A 25,690-nucleotide genomic window follows, 5' to 3' on the forward strand; every position below is an offset into this window, starting at 1 on the left:
ATGTCCCTACTCACAGAAGTTTGCGAAAATGGAAAAAGGTAATTTTTTGAAATGCAGTACAAATGCGAAGTAATGAGTTTTTCCTATTTCTAGAACTTTTACCAAAAGTTCTTTTCTGAAAGTAATAGCATAGTCCATTGTGGTGACTAAATCCTCATAAATTTATAAGAGATCAAATATTCATCGATTTAAGAACAAAATCAATGATAGTTTGAAAAATCTTATTTGATCATATCTTAGCGTATTTTCCTGATGGTCGGGGAGTTAACAAATAAAAGCAGACCTCATAATTTGTGAAACCATCAATGGAATAAATTAAGGTTCTGTTAATCACAATCACATCAAAAAAGAGGCACCAAAGCACATTTGAGGACGCCATGTAATAATAAGTAATATACGAGTGTAGATATGATGATCTCTATGAGATCGAAGCCTACGACATGTAAATTAAGCACTTTCAGAAATAAAGTTCGAATCTGTAGCTCCGTAACTGCTACAGCGTTTATGACAAATTTAATACACCATGCTGAATTTTAAACGAAACGAATTTTCTGCGAAATTCATAAGGTGTAGCAATTTGAAGAAACAAAATAAAGGTGATTATGGAGAGAGGAAAAAATGAAATAAGCCATTAGCTTCACCTTAAATTCATGTCACCACCAAAGCAGGATTATGTGCTAATGCGGAACCATCACGAAAGGTAAGCAAAATACAAAAAAAATGGAATTGGGAAAAAACATGATAATGATGGAAATACAAGTGCAAGAAAAGCATCCTGCAAACAGTTCGACTCTCAATAATTATAGAAAAGATTGGAAGGAAAAGGAGAGAAGATACTGACGTCAAGATCGGAAAGGATCTCGACAACTGTTCTTCACAACAACGAGCAGTTCTCGAGCATCGAGGTTATTAGAAAAAAGTTGGCGGATACGCGCTGCCATGTACAGCTGACATAGACGCTTAGGAGCAGAACCACTCCAAAACTTTCTCTCCAATCCATCTCATCACCTACCGCCCTCCTCTGATTAGTTACTAATACTTGGTAAAAATTGGACTAGCAACACCCATTTTCCGGCCGACGTTTTCGCTGTGAAAATCGGACTTTGTGGAGCGAGTGCCTACTTGCAGCTGGTCTAGGCCCATTTTTACAATCCTGCTTTGACCACTCCTTCAAAAAGTGGGGTGAGTAAGTGCAGCAGACTTAGCCGCTCCACTTTACTCTGGTTATCACGGCTATACGTGTTCAGAAAAATAAACAAAAAAAACATGACTGTCTAGGCCTCAGGCCAGCTAAATCCCTATTTGACCCGTTAGATAGTCCATACAGTCTCTAGCACATCTGAGCCTCCTCTTTCTGTACACCAAGTTGGGGAACAGCCACCTCGGTCCCGATTAATTAGAGTCAGATCAATTACACATCTGATCTCGATCTATGGGACTTAATCGACGGGGTGGTATCATTGCCTGATCCGGCTGCGCTCATCTTCGCAGTGGCGGATCTCCCGTACAGGCAGCGTATCGATTTGATGTGGTAAGAGACCCACAAAGAAGGAGTAGAGTTCGGGTAGTAGATTGTGAAGCCCAGCCTGGTTCCGTTGCAAAACGCCAGCCTTTGTACGCGGCGCATCCAAATGCGAGCGGTTGATGATCAGTTATGTCCTTTCAGCAGCTTATTCAAGTGAGGCAAATTAACGGTTTACTGAAATGTGTACACTGAAGCGCGTTCTAATGCACCTCGTAGGAACTAAAGCAGTTGCCAAGCCGTTTTTTACGACGACGACTAGAGAAATATCAGCAAACCACAATGGGTTTCGTAATCTTCTATCCGAACTCTACGCCTTCGCTGTGGGGGGTTCCGCACTACGTCTAAATCGTGATACGCCGCCCTTAAACAGAGCTCTATCCAACGTTCTCGATCTTCAGTAAGAGTTCCACAGAATCCATACATTCATCACTCCTGTCTCTATCCTCATCTATCATCTATCATCTCTCTCTCTATCATCTATCCTGCGACAGCCGGCGTTTCGCGTGAATTGTTCGTCGACGCCATATCCGAGTACTTCTGCTGGACAACCCCCGACAGTTCACTGTAACGAAACGGACAGTTTTTACCAGAGACTCCAAGCTCACTACCTTTGGGTACCTGACCTAATTGGGTTGGGCTTTGGCAGCGTGTTTGGGCAACAGCCCTTTTGCTATATTAGAATAGCTTTCACCATATAGCTGTGCATGTTCTATCGCTTGCTCGCTACTGAGGCGTATACTCAAATGCCTGATTGCGTTTAACATAAGCAGAGCCACTGCGAACAGCTAGCACTCAGAGTCGTGCAAGCGGTGCCAATCAGATCTGAATGTGGAAAACTGTGTACTAATAAGCTGCGCTCTTTTTCTGTTTTTCTTAGATGCACTATCACACATAAAGAGGATTTTCTTTTCTTGCAGTGGCAAAGAAGAGAGTAGATCCGAAAGCAACCTGAGCAATACAAGTAACAATGACTCGGAGGCCGCCAAAGTTTCAACAGCAACAGATAGTGGAGAAGTATGTCCTATGCTTGATGCGATTTCAGAAATACATAATATCGTCTGTAACAGTGTCAATGTCCAAATGTGAGCTGGGGATTACCAGTTGGTAGTGAGAAGTGCCGAGCCGACGACAAAGCGTCCGTATTCGTCAATTACTCATTACCATTCTCCCGGCCCAGTCGTACCTTGCCGCCTACGACGTTCATATCGGGGCAACACACGAGAAAGCTGTAGGTTTAGAAAACAGAGAAAGAAAGAGAACTTTACCGACCTTCCCATCTTTTTACGAACTTGCCGTCTCAGATCAAAAGTAAATTGTAAGTAAATGCAAATGAATGTATGGATGGGTCATAATTTGGACAGATCACTGACAAGTGTTGGGACCTCCTGTTGCCCGAAGAAGAATAGCACCATACAGGTTGGCCGAAAGTGTTCCACAACGTGCAGCATCTACTAACAACAAACAATTCTACAAATACAATATATAAAACCCGTCTGAATGGAAAAACACACACACACACACACAAAAGCTAACACGTGTTCCAGAACCCTAACAATTGCGAATTGCAGTAAAAACGCTTTGGCACATCCCAAATGGATTGATGCTACCAGTGACCAATGACCAGTTTATCCTTTATCTTTTTAAAATAGAAGTAATATATAAACATATATAATAATTATATTAACTCTCTCAAGTGCGGCAGTGACTGTGAATGTTTAGTGTATCACCATCAACCTAATATGCGCCATTGAGTTAGCAACGACCTCATAGAGAGTTTACACGCGGCGACTAACTTGGGCTCGCAGATTAAGATGCTCGCTGATGAAGGTGGTGAACAGAGTGTAATGTAAGCTGCTGAGCAAAAGATGTGTTGATTGTTGTGATGTGAACTCTGTTCAATTACTCGCGCATTAGACAAAATCGTGCTAAAAGGCATCAGTCCACGAATCTGAGGTGGTACGGATTTCAGGTGGAGTATTCTTATAACGAATAGAATAGTAGATTATGGAGAGGAGAGTGATTCCGTCCATTTCTTTCTAATTGCCGTAAAAACGGCCCGGAAGATACGGCTTCGAGCGTTCCGGCGCACTATTTTCTACAAGGAGTTCGATTGGAGCGCGCCAGAACGCTCGAAGCCGTATCTTCCGGGCCGTTTTTACGGCAATTACAAAGAAATGGACGGAATCACTCTCCTCTCCATAATCTACTATTCTATTCGTTATAAGAATACTCCACCTGAAATCCGTACCGCCCCAGATTCGTGGGGTGATGCCTTTAAAGCCGGCTCTGTATATGGATAGACATAGACAGATTTGCCCTTCTAAGTAGGTTTGTGCATAACGTACGAATAATGTCAAACACATGATAACATTCCTGCCAGTTAGAAACTCAGTAAGATCAAGGAATCAAATCCCCTACCAGCACCGCGCGGGTCTTGTTCATATACCTCACCTACCCGAGACAGTACATCGCTGATTGAGCAAAATTTCATCAGCAAAGTAGCTTTGCCCTTAACATTGTTCTCTACCCATTCTCACCTTTGACAAACAATCATAGCTATGTAAGTTGACAATGCAAATAATTGTTTTGCAATTTTATTCCGAATGTCTAGGTGCGATTTGGAGACCGTCTTCTCGATGACCTAATGAATACATTTTGCGATCGTCTTCAAGCTGCGTGCCCTCGAAAACTAGATGGGTGCCTGGCTATCCAGTTCGTCCTGGTAAGCTAAAAATTCCTTATAGGAATGGGTGAATTACAATTCACACTCAGCACTCAAAAAGATTCACAAGAAAATCGTTTCAGAAAAGGCTTGAAGGACAATGAATTACACCTAATTCACTGGATTTGCTTCTTTTTTTTTTTGAATCCTGTGGATTCAAGCTCAATTTTCTCTCAACCTTACCCTCTCATTATTCATTCTCCTCTTGCCTATCTATTTTTCGTGTTTAAACATATAAAACTGTAACGTGAGAAATCAATTGCAATTTGTGCGCGTGAAGCGTTTCGCCTCCAGGTCTCGCAACTCTACAGATAATTTTCCAGAAAGTTCGAAAGTTTTTTTGCCTTTTAACATAGAAGTTCACCAACATCCGGGCGTCTAACCTCGTCTCCCGAACACCTAGGTCTGGGCGCTGACAGCTTAGCAACTGCACAGGAGGCAACCAAAATAGGCCACATTGGGAATTTTTGCTATGCTACAAGAATTCGCGAAGAATCATGTGCCAACGTGAAATGACATAAACGTCGTCATCGCCCTGATGTGTAGTTCAGCGACCCACGTTCACTTGTGAACATTGACTGATCTTGTTCATGTTGATCGTTGAAGTGATACGTTGCAACTGAAAAGACTATTTTCAAAGACGGGAAGGAAGAGAGGTGACGCTTTCCAAAAATTCCTAAAAATTAACCTACACTCGTTTTAGCGAAAAGAATGTTTCCCTCCTTTTTAACCCCAATTGACGCTTCAAAGATTCCCATAAATGTCTCTTCGATGACAATTAAATTCCTTCTGAGTCACTTAGTTTGCCCCAGACTGATTGTGTAACGTACGACAGCGCGCTATCTTCCAGCAATTCAAGTAGTGGTGTTTATGGGTCATCGCCTCGTACATAGGCTGAAGAAACAGTAAAGGTCAAAGGTAACTCCACACCAGTCAAGAAGCGCACTTCAAGTATACACTATATCTTGCCCACCAACCTTTGTTCTGCCGCAATCTTTGGAAGCTCTTCTGTCAGGATCGTGGAGAAAGAGACATTTCTCACCGCAGCTAACAATTCGTTTAAGCTCGAAACACTGTTCCATGAGCTGCTCCAGTAGTTTGCGAAAAGGTCTGAATAAGAAATTGAAAAGAAAAACACTTGGTTTCATAGCTGCCATTTTTCATCTCATATTTATATTTATATTTATTTATGATTTATTTCAGTCTTCAATTGAATACTGGTTAAATGATGTTCGTTGTGCTTTGAAATGTCTCTTCGCTTGCTATTCTTTTGCGTTTTCAGAAACAAAAAAATGAAATGAAGAACTCGGAATTTAGGTGGAACCGCAGTCTCTAAAATCAATGATTAGCGCTTCTCGACCAGCCCAGCAGATCATTTTCGACTCCGACCGAGTGCACTATGTTGTGGTAGATTATGATCCGCAGTCAAGATTCATTGTTCTCTACGACTCACTTGTCGAAAAGGATACAAACATCATAAATTTGGTAGGTTTGCGTTTACAGGCACATTGACTTCTTCCAACGCAACATTTGAGCATGTAGACGTCATCAAAACGGAATGTGTGGAATATCACTCAGATGTTAAATGCTTCTGTTGCATTCTCTAGAAAAGGACATAGCTTTCTTCCCCAATACCCCGATAAGAGTGCTTGGCGGCAGGTCCAATAAAAAAAAGAAAATCAAACTTTTGCAAGCATACATAACGCGACAAAAAATCAAAACAAATGAAGAGAAACATTCCCAAGGTTTCTTATTGAGGGATTTTGATTCCTCTACCGAAATCTCTAGCACACCACTAATAACAAATAAATAAAGTCATACAACTATGAGAATGCCAGAATGCTGAGAAACCTGGCAGTGAAATGCTGTTCAAGTGTGAATAAGTTCTCTCTGGACAGTGAAAGACATTGAGAAAGAGAGTAAAAAACGCTCCGACTCTCTGATGGAGTCAGCTTTGTGCCAGTTTTAGTCGGCTAAATTTGGTGAGTATGTCTAGCCTCCAAACGTTTATGTTCAATGTGTTCGCAGTAAAGTTTGCGATCATGTCTTTTGAAAATAATATGTCTCTTAGATTCTAATCCATTCTATTGTACTCGGAAGACAAAAGCTTATTCCACCATTATTTTACAACGCGAGTATGCAGCCTATGCAGGAGCCAGAGGCGTAGGGAGCCAGTTGATGTTAGGTTATTGTTTTTATACCCTCTGGCGAGTTTGATACCATGTTATCGACCTCGGAAAAGATAAAAGGCGCGCTCAGCTCAGGACCAGGTCTGATCTATCTATAAGAAACAATAGATCGTGCTGTCGCAGTCGAATCCTTTAGGAACCGCATTACACCCGTCCGAAATTTCAGCAAGAAATTTTATTAGGCTAACTCTATCTACGGAAGCACCTATGACAGGTTCACTCCCGGAAAGATCAAAGTAATAGGAAGCAGTACATTAGCATTACTGCCTAACCCAACGCAAAATTGGTAGCAAAAAAGGAGACCGAGTACATTACCTGTTTCACTGAGAAGTCACTAAACATGAAGTGTTTTCAAGCCAACCATTCCTACAGTACCCAATAATGTAAGAAAGAAAACCCAATGCTATAAGTTATTTCAGCTAACAGAGCCAATTCGACGACAAATTTCTGCACTTTTTTCACACATATTTGACAACAATGCAGTACAAGTTGCCATTGCTCGAAGTTATGACAGACAGGTACTTTTTATTTAAACTAATACATGGATAACAAAGAAGTGAGATGATCAAATTAGAAGAGTGGAACGGAAATCGAAGACAAAGTGGATTGTGAGGTAAAGTTATAAGGCGCCTATATTTGCGCAATATTTTACTTAGCGTCTGGATTACTGTAAGTCGTTTCGCTGAAGCGACAGTTCCACGTCAAAAAATAGTTGGGTGAGGTATCAAAGGAAGATGCAGAGTGAAAACGTAGTGGCTAGAAATGCAGACTAGAACCATTATCTCTGATGGCCACCAACAAAAAAAAAGGCTGCTGTTATAAAATTATAAAATTATTATGGAAGGTGTGCCAGGCTTCATGCTCTTGATCACGACTCGCACTTCCGTAGGGTGAGGATCCGGGAGTGAAGCTTCACCAGCGGGAGTGATCGCGCTTAACACAGGCATTGACGAACGGAAAAGATTCGTAGAAAACGACAAAAACTTGTTGGTTAAATCCATCATCCCACGAATCTGGTGTGCTACAGGTTTCAGTTAGGTAATGTCTACGGAGTCGTAGATTATGGGGAGGGGAGTGATTCCGTCCATTTCTTCCAGATCGCCGTAAAAAACGACCCAGAAGATGCGGCGCGTACGCAAGGCTGGTGCGCTCCAGTCGAACTCGTTGCAGAAAGTAGCGCCCCGGAACGCTCGAACCCGCATCCTCCGGGCCGTTTTTTACGGCAATTAGGGAGAAATTGACGGAATCACCCTCCTCCCCATAATCTAGGACCTCGTATAGGCATAACCTACTTGAAACCCGCACCACTCGAGATTCGTGGGGTGATGTCTTTAAATGTTGCGTATTTCAGACAGATACGTGGTCATGCGGGTATCGTTCGATCGCTTGTATGGTAGATCTTGCAAGACAAAGGAATCCTTGCGAGTAAGTATTCATTCGTCTATAATGTTCCATCGATAAAATTTCCAGACTCTTATTCAATGTAGTGAATTGGTTTCGCCTAAACAATACTCTTTTGATGTTCGCGAATAGCAACCAGCCTAAATAATAACCACTTTAAAGCATTTAGTCACTTGCTCGCAACGAAGCAGAAACAATTTTTTACTCTGTAGATGTCTCTGTTTTATACAGAAACTTCGGCCACCCACCTTACCGATTTCATACGGACGTGTAACGACACGTCTAAGGTTGATAATCATTATCTACTATATAATAACGGGCTTATTCTGTCACGTGTGTGTGTGTGTGTGTGTGTGTTTGTCTGTGTGTCACGAAATTCGAAAATGGGGGTGCGACGGGTCCACCGGCGCCAGATTGGTGTGCTGGCGCTAGATACCTATAGAAGAGGGTACGACAGGTCCACCGGCGCCAGATACCTAGAGAAGGGGGTGGGACGGGTCCACTGGCGCCAGATAGGTATAAAAGAGGGTACGACCGGTCCAAAGGCGTCGCACTAGCGCGCCGGCGCCAGATACCTGTAGAAGAGGGTGCGACCGGTCCAACGGCGTCGCACTAGCGCGCCGGCGCCAGATACCTGTAGAAGGGGGTGCGACAGGTCCACCGGCGGCAGATTGGTGCGCTGGCGCCAGATACCTATAGAAGGGGGTGGGACGGGTCCACCGGCGCCAGATACCTATAGAAGGGGGTGCGACAGGTCCATCGGCGTTGCACTAGCGCGCCGGCGCCAGATACCTATAGGAGGGAGTGGGACGGGTCCACCGGCGCCAGATACCTACAGAAGGGTGTGGGACGGGTCCATCGGTACCAGATACCTATAGAAGGGGGTGCGACAGGTCCACCGGCGTTGCACTAGCGCGCCGGCGCCAGATACCTGTAGAAGGTGCTGCGACGGGTCCACCGGCGGCAGACTGGTGCGCTGGCGTCAGATACCTATAGAAGGGGGTGGGACGGGTCCACCGGCACCAGATACTTATAGAAGGGGGTGGAACGGGTCCACCGGCGCCAGATACCTACAGAAAGGTGTGGGACGGGTCCATCGGTACCAGATACCTATAGAAGGGGGTGTGACGGGTCCACGGGCGTCGGATACCTATAGAAGGGGGTGCGACAGGTCCACCGGCGTTGCACTAGCGCGCCGGCGCCAGATACCTATAGGAGGGGGTGGGACGGGTCCATCGGTACCAGATACCTATAGAAGGGGGTGCGACAGGTCCACCGGCGTTGCACTAGCGCGCCGGCGCCAGATACCTGTAGAAGGTGCTGCGACGGGTCCACCGGCGGCAGACTGGTGCGCTGGCGTCAGATACCTATAGAAGGGGGTGGGACGGGTCCACCGGCACCAGATACCTATAGGAGGGGGTGGGACGGGTCCACCGGCGCCAGATACCTACAGAAAGGTGTGGGACGGGTCCATCGGTACCAGATACCTATAGAAGGGGGTGTGACGGGTCCACGGGCGTCGGATACCTATAGAAGGGGGTGCGACAGGTCCACCGGCGTTGCACTAGCGCGCCGGCGCCAGATACCTATAGGAGGGGGTGGGACGGGTCCACCGGCGCCAGATACCTATAGGAGGGGGTGGGACGGGTCCACCGGCACCAGATACTTATAGAAGGGGGTGGAACGGGTCCACCGGCGCCAGATACCTACAGAAGGGTGTGGGACGGGTCCATCGGTACCAGATACTTATAGAAGGGGTGGAAGGGGTCCACCGGCGTTGCACTAGCGCGCCGGCGCCAGATACCTATGGGAGGGGGTGGGACGGGTCCACCGGCGCCAGATACCTACAGAAGGGGGTGGAACGGGTCCACCGGCGCCAGATACCTACAGAAGGGGGTGGAACGGGTCCACCGGCGCCAGATACCTACAGAAGGGTGTGGGACGGGTCCATCGGTACCAGATACCTATAGAAGGGGGTGCGACAGGTCCACCGGCGTTGCACTAGCGCGCCGGCGCCAGATACCTATAGGAGGGGGTGGGACGGGTCCACCGGCGCCAGATACCTACAGAAGGGTGTGGGACGGGTCCATCGGTACCAGATACCTATAGAAGGGGGTGCGACAGGTCCACCGGCGTTGCACTAGCGCGCCGGCGCCAGATACCTGTAGAAGGTGCTGCGACGGGTCCACCGGCGGCAGATACCTACAGAAGGGTGTGGGACGGGTCCATCGGTACCAGATACCTATAGAAGGGGGTGTGACGGGTCCATGGGCGTCGGATACCTATAGAAGGGGGTGCGACAGGTCCACCGGCGTTACGCGCCGGCGCCAGATACCTATAGGAGGGGGTGGGACGGGTCCACCGGCACCAGATACCTACAGAAGGGTGGACGGGTCCATCGCCAGATACCTATAGAAGGGGTGGACGGGTCCATCCGCCAGATACCTATAGAAGGGGTGCGACGGGTCCACCGGCGTCGATACCATAAAGGGGGTGCGACGGTCCACGGCGATTGCTGGCGGACATAGGGGACGGCGCCGGCGCCAGATACCTATAGGAGGTGGTGGGACGGGTCCACCGGCGCCAGATACCTACAGAAGGGTGTGGGACGGGTCCATCGGTACCAGATACCTATAGAAGGGGGTGTGACGGGTCCACGGGCGTCAGATACCTATAGAAGGGGGTGCGACAGGTCCACCGGCGTTGCACTAGCGCGCCGGCGCCAGATACCTATAGGAGGTGGTGGGACGGGTCCACCGGCGCCAGATACCTACAGAAGGGGGTGGAACGGGTCCACCGGCGCCAGATACCTATAGAAGGGGGTGGAACGGGTCCACCGGCGCCAGATACCTATAGAAGGGGGTGGGACGGGTCCACCGGCACCAGATACCTATAGAAGGGGTGTGACGGGTCCACCGGCGGATACCTATAGTTGGTGCGACGGTCCACCGGCGTCGATACCGTGCGCCGGCGCCAGATACCTATAGGAGGGGGTGGGACGGGTCCACCGGCGCCAGATACCTACAGAAGGGTGTGGGACGGGTCCATCGGTACCAGATACCTATAGAAGGGGGTGCGACAGGTCCACCGGCGCCAATCCTAAGTGCGCGCCGGCGCCAGATACCTATAGAAGGTGCTGCGACGGGTCCACCTGCGCCAGATACCTATAGAAGGGTGTGCGACGAGTCCATCTGTCCCAGATACCTATAGAAGCGGGTGCGATGGGTCCACCGGCGTCAGATACCTGTAGAAGGGGGTGCGACAGGTCCACCGGGCCGTTACCTATAGCGCGCCGGCGCCAGATACCTATAGCAGGGGGTGGGACGGGTCCACCGGCGCCAGATACCTACAGAAGGGTGTGGGACGGGTCCATCGGTACCAGATACCTATAGAAGGGGGTGTGACGGGTCCACGGACGGTCCACCGGGCGTCCCGGATACCTATAGAAGGGGGTGCGACAGGTCCACCGGCGTTGCACTATGCGCGGGCATCGGCGCCAGATACCTATAGAAGGGGGTGGGACGGGTCCACCGGCGCCAGATACCTATAGAGAAGGGTGTGGGACGGGTCCACCGGCACCAGATACCTATAGAAGGGGGTGTGACGGGTCCACCGGGCGTCAGATACCTATAGAAGGGGGTGCGACAGGTCCACCAGGCGGTGCACGGGCCCACCGGCGCCAGATACCTATAGGAGGGGGTGGGACGGGTCCACCGGCGCCAGATACCTACAGAAGGGTGTGGGACGGGTCCATCGGTACCAGATACCTATAGAAGGGGGTGTGACGGGTCCACGGGCGTCAGATACCTATAGAAGGGGGTGCGACGGGTCCACCGGCGCCAGATACCTATAGAAGGGGTGTGACGGGTCCACCGGCGCCAGATACCTATAGAAGGGGGTGTGACGGGTCCACCGGCGCCAGATACCTATAGAAGGGGTTTGACGGGTCCACCGGCGCCATATACCTATAGAAGGGGGTGTGACGGGTCCACCGGTGCCATATACCTATAGAAGGGGGTGTGACGGGTCCACCGGCGCCATAGAAGGGGTGCGACGGCCGGCGCCAGATACCTATAGAAGGGGGTGCGACAGGTCCACCGGCGTTCCACCGGCGCCAGATACCTGTAGAAGGTGCTGGGACGGGTCCACCGGCGCCAGATACCTACAGAAGGGTGTGGGACGGGTCCACCGGCGCCAGATACCTACAGAAGGGTGTGGGACGGGTCCATCGGTACCAGATACCTATAGAAGGGGGTGCGACAGGTCCACCGGCGTTGCACTAGCGCGCCGGCGCCAGATACCTATAGAAGGGGGTGCGACGGGTCCACCGGCGCCAGATACCTACAGAAGGGTGTGGGACGGGTCCATCGGTACCAGATACCTATAGAAGGGGGTGTGACGGGTCCACGGGCGTCGGATACCTATAGAAGGGGGTGCGACAGGTCCACCGGCGTTGCACTAGCGCGCCGGCGCCAGATACCTATAGGAGGGGGTGGGACGGGTCCACCGGCGCCAGATACCTACAGAAAGGTGTGGGACGGGTCCATCGGTACCAGATACCTATAGAAGGGGGTGGGACGGGTCCACCGGCGCCAGATACCTATAGAAGGGGGTGGGACGGGTCCACCGGCACCAGATACTTATAGAAGGGGGTGGAACGGGTCCACCGGCGCCAGATACCTACAGAAGGGTGTGGGACGGGTCCATCGGTACCAGATACCTTAGAGGGTCCAGATACCTATAGAAGGGGGTGCGACAGGTCCACCGGCGTTGCACTAGCGCGCCGGCGCCAGATACCTATAGAAGGGGGTGCGACGGGTCCACCGGCGCCAGATACCTACAGAAGGGTGTGGGACGGGTCCATCGGTACCAGATACCTATAGAAGGGGGTGTGACGGGTCCACGGGCGTCGGATACCTATAGAAGGGGGTGCGACGGGTCCACCGGCGTTGCACTAGCGCGCCGGCGCCAGATACCTATAGAAGGAGGTGGGACGGGTCCACCGGCGCCAGATACCTACAGAAGGGGGTGGGACGGGTCCACCGGCACCAGATACCTATAGAAGGGGGTGGGACGGGTCCACCGGCGCCAGATACCTATAGAAGGGGGTGGGACGGGTCCACCGGCGCCAGATACCTATAGAAGGGGGTGGGACGGGTCCACCGGCGCCAGATACCTATAGAAGGGGTGGACGGTCCACCGGCACCAGATACCTATAGAAGGGGTGGGACGGGTCCACCGGCGTTGCCAGATCCGCCAGATACTATGGGGGTGGGACGGGTCCACCGGCGCCAGATACCTATAGAAGGGGTGCGAACGGGTCCACCGGCGCCAGATACCTATAGAAGGGGGTGGGACGGGTCCATCGGCACCAGATACCTATAGAAGGGGGTGCGACGGGTCCACCGGCGTTGCACTAGCGCGCCGGCGCCAGATACCTATAGGAGGGGGTGGGACGGGTCCACCGGCACCAGATACTTATAGAAGGGGGTGGAACGGGTCCACCGGCGCCAGATACCTACAGAAGGGTGTGGGACGGGTCCATCGGTACCAGATACCTATAGAAGGGGGTGCGACAGGTCCACCGGCGTTGCACTAGCGCGCCGGCGCCAGATACCTGTAGAAGGTGCTGCGACGGGTCCACCGGCGGCAGACTGGTGCGCTGGCATCAGATACCTATAGAAGGGGGTGGGACGGGTCCACCGGCGCCAGATACCTATAAGAGGGGATGCGACGGGTTCACTGGCGTCGGATTGGTGCGCCGGCGCCAGAGAGCTAGAAAATGGGCTGCGACGGGTCCCACGGCATCGGATTGGTGCGCCGGGCGCCAGGTAGGTATAACGTGGGGTGAGACGGGTCCCGCGGAATCGAAATGGTGCGCAATAACTTCGCGTGCATGTCGCAAAAGATAAATGGTTAAAGCCGTTTCATAGCCGTGGTCATTGCGCGTGTTGCTTTTCACCTTCATGACTCCTCTGCGTATCTATTTCTTTCTTCGTTCGTCTCAAGTTGGTAGCATGCCGTTCTCAGGAAGTGAAAACACGCATGAAAACGGCTGCTTAAATAGTAGCAGGATGTTTATGTGATCTGACGTGGAACGTTATCTTTATCAGTATTAAGATGTCTTTCACGTCATTTCATGTTAAAACATCATTCTGTGATAACTATTGGGGGAAATCAGGAGGAATATCCATACTTCGAGTAATGCTTTCAAATTGCATCTATGTTATTCTGGCATCAAAGGAGTGTTTGTAGCTGATGGTAGAATATTCTCCGAATGTAGAATTGACGTATTTGGTAGGAAAACTCCGTAATCTTTAATTCGTAATTTATAATATAAAGAAGAGAAGGAAAGTGTTGTTATAAAAACGCAAATTTGATTTTACAGAAAACAGCACTACTATCAACTTTCATTGATCAGTGAAGGGGAGCGAAGCTAAAACCAGAGAAAGTCTGAAGTCCGGCTTTAGCCGGACATTCAGACTGGTTATCAAATAAAATCAATAGATTAGTCAAAAAAAATCATTAAGAGAGAACCTTCGAGGGGAGTCCAACGGTTGTTGGTCCAACGACGCAGGTTGTTGTGAGCGAAAAAGCGGTAAAACATGCCCATGAATCAGTTAACACAATTGAGTTACGTGGTTCAAATGTTGCCTCACAAGTTTAATTGCACTCTATCTGGACATTTCGTCTATTCGTCGTTTTAAGTGCACAGAAATAGCCATCAGCGCATGTCAACGGTTTGATTTCCCAACTTTGAGGTAAAGGTGATTTTTCTCTTCAAATAGAAATTTGCGTGGAACGGACAAACACACAAGTTTTCGTTTTATATTATATTACCTGTCTAGACGTCCGGCTAAAGCCGGACATCACACTTTCTGTGGTGTTCGCTTCGCTCGCCTTCGTTGATGAATGAAAATTAGTAGTAGTGGCATTTTCTGTAAAAATAGAACTGTTCTTTTCAAACAACTTTTTTCTTTTGCTTTCTTTTTTCATAGATTTAAGCGGAAGAATTCATAGTATTCTTTTTAAATGCGTCAGTTTTACATTTAGAGAAGATCCGAATTTCAGCTTCAAACAGCTTCTTCGATACCACCATAATATAGACGCAATTTGATAATATTTCTCGAACTATGGGTTCTTACTCTGTTTGCCCCAACAGTTATCACAGAACGACGTGCCAACATGAAATGACCTCAGCGACATCATCGTGGTGATAAAGATAAGTTCCACATCAGATCATGTTGGCTACTGTTTAAGCAGCCGATTGCATGTGTGTTTAAACTTTCTAAAGAGGGTGTGCGCCTGAGTGGAATGGCTCACGATAATTTAGGATTTTATACCCAAGACAGTAAACGGTGGTTCAGTGGTAATGTTTATCAAAAGAAGAGCAATGAAGTTAAGAGCACAAAAGATATGCTGAACTAAAAGATATGTTGAACGAAAACCATTAGTTATCACGGGTTTTGTTTGAACGGTTAAATGTATCTCCTTTCCAAAAGCCATAGATTTTCAATGAAACGGAGAACGCTTTAAATTTCTCAGTACGGTCACCAATGCCAAACATAGTGCATATTTCCGTTTTTTGTTTTAAGAGTAGAAAGTCCTCTGATGTACGTTCGTTTATTATAGTTCTCTGGTGCACCAGTATCAAAAAATATTAGAACTCGCTCATACTGGCTTGTTTTATTATTCCACATATTTGAGCACTACTTGGTCTTTTGTGGTATTGTCGTTAGAATCGACTTTCACGAAACAATCGTTTTGAATTGGATTTTCAGTTTGTATATTCGAAGTTTGATCTCGTTGACGAACCTCATTTGAGGTACGATTGCGCAATCCCTCTTATTTCGCCAGTAGAGAGTACTCTGTTGTTTGTTGCTGCATTGTTACGAAAGCGCAATCGATTTGCTGATGTATTACATTCTCGGATGATCTTGCAAAGCATAAGCTTTCATGCTGCAACCTTCCACAGAGCGGACAGTTTGGTCTACTTCACTGATCACTTTTGCTGGTCCATGAAACGTTTCCAAAGCTGAAACAAACGAAACGAATTTTTATCAGCGGTAACATTCAAAAACCGACCAATAATAAGTTGTGTGGGAGGACCAACGGATCAAATTTCGTGGTTCCTTAATAAAATTGTGAGTCAATTTTTGCCTAAAATACCATATCATTTGTCGAACACGCACCATTTCCTTGAGCGATTACGCAATGCGAAAGTTGAGGGCAACTGTGTAATAAGGTCGTTTGGTGTGACCTCACTCTACTCGAATGTAAAAAAAAAACAAGTGAAGCGCTGCAGGCTCTCTGTGAGATGATAGGTTTACATGGTAACAACTTGGAAACATATGGTCTTAGTAAAACTCACATAAAAACACTTATCAAGGAATGCCTGAATTGTAATATCTTCAGTTGGTCAGGAAATTATTTCGCACAACTGAGGGCGGTCTGCTTCATGAGCAGAATCGAAGAACCAGTGCTTTCGTGTAGACCAATAATGTATCGCAGATATATTGACGACTGTTGCATCATAATGTCAACACAGTTCGAAATGGACGAGTGAATACTCAACCAACAATCGCAATACATAAGACTCACACGAAAAACAACTAAAGAAGGATGGCGCCCTTAACCCAACACACAAATAAGTGCTTCACATGGCATTATTAAAGTAAAGTGGTGTCGCAAGGAACGTTGCAAGAACACCTTATCGCACGTCAAATTTGCACATCCGAACGCAGCAAAACGCGCAGTGATTCGTAATATGTTCAAAATGCCAGTGAAGTATGCACTGGCAACCAAGAACAACACGAATCACGAAGACTAGCTTTAAAAATCGCATGTGCTTATGGCCATACAGTACGTCCGCATTGCCGGAGAACCCGCGCTGTAAATAGCAATGTTCCGCGCGAAAACAAAATTTCTCTTTGTCTTCCTTTTATCTCTGACAGTGCAGTCAGTGCCGCTGTTCAGCGCAGCATCATCCAAGCACAATTACATGATGACGTGATCTTGGTAAATATCCCAAATGCAAACATCAAAAGCCAGCTTGTTTGAAACAGATTATATGATAGATACTGCATCTGGTGTTATTTATCCTACGGAAAAACAGGCGACTGCGCACGAATTGGAGTAATATATGAGATTGAGTGTTTGATGTGCAATGCAACTTACATTGGGGAAATCGGTAGGAATGTTGGAGTGAGGATTAATGAACACATGGTAGGAAAACGACGAAAACGTTTGATAACACCACTAGGAAGGCACAGACATGAGGCCCACAACGGAAATTATTATGATGTGAATTGCGTTATACTGGCTCACGAAACAGAAATATCGCCAAGGAAGACGTTGAAGGCGTCTTGGATTCTTAAAAGAAACATTTCAATGAATAATAGGAATGATTGCTTGTCGATAACGAATGAGTTCCTGCCACTTGTACCGCTCTGTGACTTATAACCGCCTGATATTCTGTGTGTAGATCAAATCATCTATATCGTCGCTGGTGATCTACACGCAGCAATACTCATTCGCTGGTACGCTGAGTGACAAGTGCGTGCAACCAGCCGCGCCACATCCGGTGGAGCAACACGTAAGACCATTTTCAATGTAGATGGGTTTTTGTTTTCACTACCCTGAACAATTATCGACACACTGACCCAGGGTAATGTGGCACTTGACGGAATAAACGTAGCATTGCTCCAGTCATCCTCTATTTAGGCCTCTGAAGATGGCGAGGAAGCCGAAACGTCAGGCGAATAAAAGGTTCCGTCTAAAAATCTCGCAGGCACACTATCGCAAAACATAGACAGAATATACCGAGGTTTCAAGACAGGAGAACATTCGAACTACTACAAACTATCAATTATCATGTTCCGAGATCAGAACAGAAGGGATGTTATCAGCTTGAAGCAAACATGGTGGGAAATAGACATGCGGAGCAGTCACAGAGGTGAAACGCAGCACGGGCAGTGGCACGGCTGTAAAAAGGTCGCCTAGTCTCATTTGCCTTTTAAGACATGCGTACAAAGTTATTGCGCGATACTACTGCACCACGGCACACCAATTCCACGCCGCAGGAATCGTGTAACCCCATTTTATAGTTTTCTAGCGATAGCGCACCAATTTGACGCCGTGGGACCCATCTCCTTTCCTTTCTGGAATTTCGCGACTGATTACTGACACACAACACACACAGAGAGAATATATGATGATATACGTAACTGGTGATAATGTTTTTTCCTCAATACAACAAATGGTAATAGTGCATTTACCTATCACCTGTGTCACCTGTGGTCCGTTGCTGCTCGATTTCGAGTGGGCACCAGTAACTCTCTCGTTTGTCATGATCGCACCCAGGGATGTCTAGTGGCTTCTCTTTTCGTGACGAACTCGATAGGCATACTTCTTTTAAAAAAAAAACTTCGTAAGGAAATCTTATCATCGGATCAGCAATGTTCTTGCAGTGTGTTTAATATCGCGTAAAATCCAGTCATTCACAGCTCTGGTCCAACACTGTCACTGAAACGCATCATGTGTCTCTTAAATTCGTTTTTTCATTTCGCTTTCTTATTTGCGTGAAGCGAAATAATCTTAGCATCGACCTTTCAATGGAGCGTTCTATGACGTCGACCGCATTTTCCTCCTAGTTGCAAAACGTCCAATTTTCCGAAACGTAATTCAACACAGGAAAAACGATGTTCCTGAATAGATGAACGCGTAGCAGGATGTTTTTGGCCATCTTCATTACATTATCGATGCTCTTGTTTGCCCTTCAAGCTGCTCATTTTCTCCTATCCTGCTCAAAGTTTATTATGTTAATTTCCCGATCTAGACATGTATAGCTAGGGCACTCCTATATATTCGTTCCGCTGAGAATGAGTGGGACGTAAGAGACCCATCCGTTCGTCGTGAACACCATTTTACCTTGGTTCAGCTGAAGGCTTATGATTGCACACGTCCCACTAAATTTGAGCAGCATATATTCCGCCTGGCTTATGCTTGATGTTATCAAAACGATGTTATCAGCGAAACGAAGATGGTGTAACTATCGGCCTAGAGTCGAGAGTGGCACTGAATATCTTGGTTCGGATTATGTCACCCACCCTACTGAACTTTTCTCTTTACGTTTATCATGATGTCATTGTAGAATGGGGAAATTTTGATTGTGAAGTTGTCATATAGCTCACGAAGTGTCTTTATTTCTGGAGTGGGGAAGCCTTGACTGTCGAAGGCTGCCATGATCGCTTCCGCCTCAACTGAATTGAAAGTCTTCCTCTATCGGTAATGGAGACAAACAGCGGCATCTTCTACTTTTGCGACGTCTTCGTGAATTCCTAAACGACGGGTTTGTGGTTAATCATCCTGAACCACTGTGAAGTCCTGTTTAGGATTACTCTTGTGAGGAACTTTTGCTTGATCTGCAGTTGTTCAATATGAGTTCCAAATAGTAGTCATTCTTCTTTTATGATTTTCGGAGTTTGGACGGACGTAGCGAGTGCTCTTTCCCTCCTTTGCTGCTTCAACCGATACTGTTCTTCCCTTTTTGAAGTCTTATCGCTTCTCCACAAATTTTCGCGAGCTTGGATGTAATTTCGTGTTTCCCTGGAGCTTGTGCGACTCCTCGCTAACGTACTAATCCTTGGGTTTCAAGAGACAGAGGTCTCTTAGTAGTTTAAAAAATTTCCGCTTTTTCCGTACACCCGTGAAGATTTTCTGCAAATCCATCATATTCGTCATCGATGTTAACCATTGCGGTATATTTCCAGAACTAGAAAAGCGAAGATCGAATAACCACAAACAGGATAGGTTTATCCCTATATGCTATTTTCCACACTTTTTCTTACTTAAAGGCAGCATACCACGAATCTGAGGTGGTGCGGATTTCAGGTAGAGTATCCGTGTACAGGGTCGTGCATTATGGAAACGGGGGTAGTTCCACTAATCTCTCCCTGCATCTCACTGCAAACAGCTGCCTCGAGAATGCTGTTTTGCACGACGCCATCTTGCAATGCTCCACCCCTTGCGCCGCCTCCGCCCTGCGATTTGTCGAAAATCAATTCGGACTGCCCCGATAGGCAGTAAGGGACGCTACGCGTGCAAGGGTGGGGCGCTGCAATAGAAGGCATTGGAACAAAACAGCATTCAGAGGGCGGCTGCTTGCAGTGATTCAGGAAGGGATGAGCGGAACCACCCCCGTCTCCATAATCTACGATACTCCACTTGAAATCCGTACCACCCCAGATTCGTGGTATGCTGCCTTTAATTATCAAATAGCTTTCACTTTGAGAAGGCGATAGTTTATTAATCAATGCTTATCACTGGAAATGAAAAAATTGCTTAGTCACAAATCGTATCTAACTCTGAGATAGATTGTATGTCTGTTGACCATTAAGTGCTTGTGCTATGTGCCGAGGGATAACTGTTTTCGTTGTTGTTTACAAGCAGCATATTTCAGGACGGACTACTGCATGAAAAACATCTTCGATTTTTTCCAAAAGGTCATAAGTGAGCCAAATATAGAGTGGGAAGCATTCGAGTCAGCAAATTTTGGACAGTAAGTCTAAGTCAAAGGCTAAATTTTTCGTTGATTAGAAGTCTAAAAGTTCACACGTCACGTTTTTCCTTTGATCCTAATAGTTTGTTGAATTGACTTTAAAATTGTTGGAATGCTAAACTCATCCGCAGGCATCGACCACTTTCGGAAAACAGTGTTACTTTCGTTCGTCTTTACTCAGACTTGGCCTTTGAAGAAGTGCCTTATCAATCGCCAGATATGTCGCAGGATATTAGCTGTTCTCAAGCTAGTGAGTGAAGTTGAGGGAATCTAGACATTGGCAAAGAGCTTTGCTTCCTTACAGAAATTCAAAATATGAAGCTTTCCCCTCCAAGCACTCCTGTAATATCGAATATAGACGTTGATACAAGATCAGAGCAGTCTATCAGGTAAACATGCAGAACTCTTTTTCAGAATCAAACAGGATATCAAAATGGTTATTCGCCGCGTAGCAACACTCATTATGCTTCTAAAGTTCTGTTAGATTTATGATCGCCACAGTGATTTTAACATTTGGTCAAGTCAGTAGAGCAGCGCAGTTCCCTGAACTCATGCGATCAGCGAGTTTTTCCTCCAAATCTTTGTTTGAAGCACCATGAGTAATTATGATAGGCAAAGCAGGATGGTAGAAAACTTGTTTATACCGGAGAATCTTCTACAGATGACTCAAGATGTCAAGCATTTTATTGATTAGAAGGTCCTGAGTAAAGCTTCCGTTTATTTCAGTTACTCATATTTTTATTAAGCAGAGCAAAATCAGAATCTTTTCTTAGTATTATTCACTTCTAGTTTTTTTTTTTGAGGATTATTGCACTGGCTGGCGGTGCCGTGCTTTGTCCAAGTCACGTATTTCGAGTGACATCCATGACGAGAAAACTTTGCCACAGCCAAGAGCGTAAAGGTGGCTGAAGATGGTTTTCTGGTCGCAGTCAAGCGTTCTCGCCAATTCACGAGTACTGGCATTAGGTTTTGCTTCCAAGGCATCACGAGGGTTACGTTGTCTAAGGCAGCAAGGCGTTAAAAACAAGATTGAGATTGGGCGGCCGTTTTATGATTAAGGTCTTGTAGAAACTCATAGTGGACGCTGGCCCACAAATGTCTACGGTCGATTGAATTTTCTCCCTTATTCTAGTATTGAATTGATCTAATGTATTCTAAGTGTTTTGCTCATCACTACTCTTGAAGTTTCTCCACCATAAACTGTGTTTCGTTGCTTGACGCATCCAGTTCAGGGTTTCCTATTCGTGCATGAAAACAGAGTGATTTCTCTCTCAAGCAGAGATACCTGAACTGAATGACATGCTTCAACTACAATGAGATACATTCTTCCATTTAGCAGCCCAAAATGCTGTGAACTCTAATCCATTGCTCCTCTGCGCTCCTGGAAGTAAAGGCAGTTTTCACAGGCATCATTCCTTACATCTACGCAGCGCTTACCCACTTTCCTTGATGTTTCCATTGGTATTTTTCCAGTCTTTTACTTCCTTTGCATACATCTCTAGTCCATCTCTTCACACTTCTGCCACCCAATCCGAGTTCGAGTACACTCAGCGGTGAAAATGATGGCATTTTTGGCACTATCTTGAAACGATAGGACTGATTTCTTGAAGTAGTATTAGGAGCATTTGACTTGGGTATACGGTGCAGAAATAATTAATTGACTTTACTATTTTTAGCAATGCATAAGTGTTGCAAATTCCTTCCACTTTTGAGCAATCTGTCTCTAATGTGGTAACATTCTCACATTTTGGTACAGGTCTGCCTAAGCGTCTTCAAAAGCATGTAGTCGCGCTGCTTTTACCGATATTACTCTCCCATCTGCTCACTTGTGTTCCCTAATCACTCAGTTTTCCCAAATAGACTTCAACTATGGATAAAGGCTCGCGTAGCTCGCCAGGCAAAAATGCTAATAATAAGTCTGTACGTGTTTTACCAGTACGTGCATATGTGTTGGCCATCCTCAGACTTGTAGGACTTTGCACCTCTGCCTCCGGTCTTCATTTCTTCATATTGACGAGGTCATAACTGGGAAAGCTAGAAATAAGTTATTTTCTGATTTCAGCATCTTTAGCTAGAGGTAGGTGATTCACCTGTTTGAATTGTTCTTTCTACAGGTTGTGGTGTAGTCTCCTGGCTTTTGAGGTTTTTTTTTCTGAGTTGCTCTTCTTTCTTCTGGGTTTTTTCTTCACTGTCCCACTATCTTCTTGATCTCTTCTTTTGATCGCAGAACTTTCTGCACGAACAAAAATTGCAGAAAGAACAACACAACGCGCATAAAACACATTGTTCCTCTCTTCAAGAAGTAGACTTCAAACGCTGTAGTTCAAGGCTTTCGTACTGTTTCGTACCTTTAACCGCAATTGTATTCAGTTAAGCCAGGAAGAAGAACGAAGCCGACTACTTGACGTATTCCACAAAATTCGTAAAAACCACGATGATGACCTTGATGCACGTTAGACCTACGCAAATGGGGTTTTAATAAGTTGTTAAAGTTTGTAAAAAGGAGAAAATTTGGGAAAAAAAACGAAGATCCCGATACAATTACTGCCACCCAAGTAGCTGTAGAATATCTACAGCGCTGAACACATCGAAGCATTTGGGTGCAGTGTCAGAGTGGTGCCTTTTCCAACAACTTCCTCTCTTAACGAACAGGAAGTGGAGAAGTCTTGTAAAGGTTTGGTCTGCAAAAAGAGACCACACGAAAACGTTGCAAAAAAGGTTCCCCGGTCCATTTTTTTCTGGTTTTTAAAATGCGATTTAAAGAGTGATTTTCAAACACTGAACCGAATGTCTCATAATTAATGCTTCTAGTCGAAATAGATGGAACTGCAGAACTTATTTTCTTGATTATTTTTACTCAGCGACACCTCATTGATTATTGGTTCTCTTCATACCTAATAAAGCGTGTTGCCTAGTACGAGCAACTATCATTTTATTTTGACTCTTGGAACTGGTAAATTCCAGTGACGTCAACCAGAGCTAATTATTGAAGTCCACTCACCTACGTTTAAAGTTGAAAACCCAGCACTAAGGATGAGGATCCTACAACTTGAAGGATTATGTTTCTGCACATCTTCTAATCAAAAAAAAAATTAAATTAGTTTCTAGTTCATTATTTCAATTCTAAGCAATTTTTCTTGGTGGGAATCAGTTCTAAGATGGCATACACATGCAAACTGAAGACGCTTGAAGTGCTCTTGTTGCACTTCAATTTTCCCCTTTTCAACCTCATCTGAGAAAAGAAGACAATGACGATTTTTTATTGAGGAAATTACGCTTATCAGTATAATGCAACACTCACCAAAGAAGAGGTGTTCCAACTGGTAATCACATTAATATCGTTCAATTTTATATGTATTCTCCATTCAACATCAACATTTGCAATGATACGCTGCTTCTAAAAAAGTGGAGGAGTATAATTTGGATCAGCCAATCTTGCAGAGTAATGCACATCACTAGTCTGAAATTCATAGTATTGCGAACAAATCATTAGAGTTGGAAGAGAGGGATAAACATTTCCAGACAAATGAGAGTTACACGATTATACGTCCGCATGTTGGGTCCACTCTTGCACTTTCGAAACCGTCTTCGCTCGCGACGTATTCCACAAGACTCGTGAGCACCAACTACTTGATGCAAGTTAGTCATTTCAAATGGTTGGAGACTAAGTGATTCAAACGCTGAAACGTTGCATGGACGGATTCCTTTGGTAATGTGCTTATTGGGTTATTTGAGACACCTAAATGGTGGAAAGGCAACGATTTTCACCACAATGTTCAGGGACCAATATCCATTTGCGCGGGGAAACTCTTAGGGATAAAGGATGTTTGTAGTAGTTGCAGATTTCAATTATATTCTTACTCTGCTTCTTGTTGGTTGCAGAAGTGTTGTAGTGTTCCATGGTCACGGGTGAGTGTGACAAACTGAGGGGAGATTCCGTTGGAACTGCGTAGTTGGTTCGAAACTGCCCTAGACCAGTCAAGCCTCTCATCTCTGATAAATTGGTACCAAACATGTCTGAGAGGATAAGGATACTAGCTTAACACATCGGCCAGCCTCCGCAAGTCGTTGTTCGTAGGTCGTGTGTGTTGTCAAAAGCGTCGGCGTCGACACCAATAGGATTAATCAGTGACAAGCAGCCTTTCCTTTCTCCTTTGCTCCATGTTGTGCAGAGAGAGAAAATGTACACAAGAATATATACCTACGAAAATCGCAGCGGAGAAAGGAAAGCACGAAGAGCTGATTGCATGTGAACTCAGTTCAATTTTCATGCACTCAAAGAAAATAAGTTAAAAATAAAAGAAAAGGAGAAATAATAATAACAAACAAACCGCAGTAAACAATCAGGCGAAAATCCCTTCTCTGGGACATGTATACTAAACGCTGGAAGATTTGTTGCTCGTTGAAAAATATAAAGGTAACCACAGTAAGGTTCTCCACCTCTTTTCTTTCCATTGTCGTCTTCGCACCACCTTTCTCTCCCTTCGCATCCCTTTCTCCTTATCATTCCTCTTCTTTCCCATTTCTTTAGCGAGGGGGACTTTTATATCGCGGGCTTACTGTGAATTGATATGCACAATCAACGGGACAAACCGGTAACAGGTGAGGAAAATGCGAGTCTTCAGCTGTAATACCTCTTCAGCTTCAAACTGTACCAGAAAATTGCTAATACGTTTTACGAGTTTGCGCTACATCGAATTTCGACAACAATTCGCTGCCGCACGAATAATCGAACGGTCCAAGTTTTTTCGTTGAGCGTAGCTTCGCATACATGACAAGTCATTAAGTGTCTCGTAGCAAACTCCGGTCGACAAGGCTGTTTTCCATGCCACTTTCCAGATCAAATAGAAAGAAATGGGCGTGAATGTCTTCATACTCCTGATCCATACCCCTAACTCCATTTTTTCGTGTCCTTAAAGTGACATCTAGTGCTTCAAGTGCTCCCGAGGCCTCTGACTCCTGAATTCGCATGTCTTACATTTATATTGTGATCACAACATTTCAAGATATATCTGCTGCCGAAAAGAGCCGACATCCTAAATTTCTGTGAAAGCTGTTGAATAGGTACACGCTAGTACTTTTTTCTCTATAAAGAATCACCTCCTCAGAAAGGAATGAAAAGTGCTTACAGATCTTAAATGAAAAGTGGAGCAATCCTTTTGGATGTACCGTGATAAAAGATAAAGTGTCTGGCGTTAATCAATCTGTTTGGGGTACGCCACCTCAAGTTCACTTCAATTAAGAATCGTTTGAGGTTCACAAACGTGTAACTGGCATATACAATGACTTGCGGG

General features: G+C 46.0%; 1 protein-coding gene across 1 annotated transcript; it reads left to right on the forward strand.

Annotated features, from left to right (window-relative positions):
- On the forward strand, positions 1 to 24,015 carry RB195_010007 (uncharacterized protein; the record flags this gene model as incomplete). Its single annotated transcript, XM_064190810.1, has 10 exons — positions 1 to 38; positions 2,443 to 2,539; positions 4,137 to 4,247; positions 5,565 to 5,732; positions 6,856 to 6,954; positions 7,788 to 7,861; positions 20,298 to 20,396; positions 20,528 to 20,646; positions 20,701 to 20,785; positions 23,919 to 24,015. 10 exons carry the CDS (start codon positions 1 to 3, stop codon positions 24,013 to 24,015), a joined length of 987 nt encoding a protein of 328 aa, XP_064048393.1.
- Between the last annotated feature and the right edge of the window lie 1,675 nt (positions 24,016 to 25,690).

The sequence above is a fragment of the Necator americanus genome, chromosome III (assembly GCF_031761385.1).
Source record: "Necator americanus strain Aroian chromosome III, whole genome shotgun sequence".
Classification (NCBI taxonomy): Eukaryota; Metazoa; Nematoda; class Chromadorea; order Rhabditida; family Ancylostomatidae; genus Necator; species Necator americanus.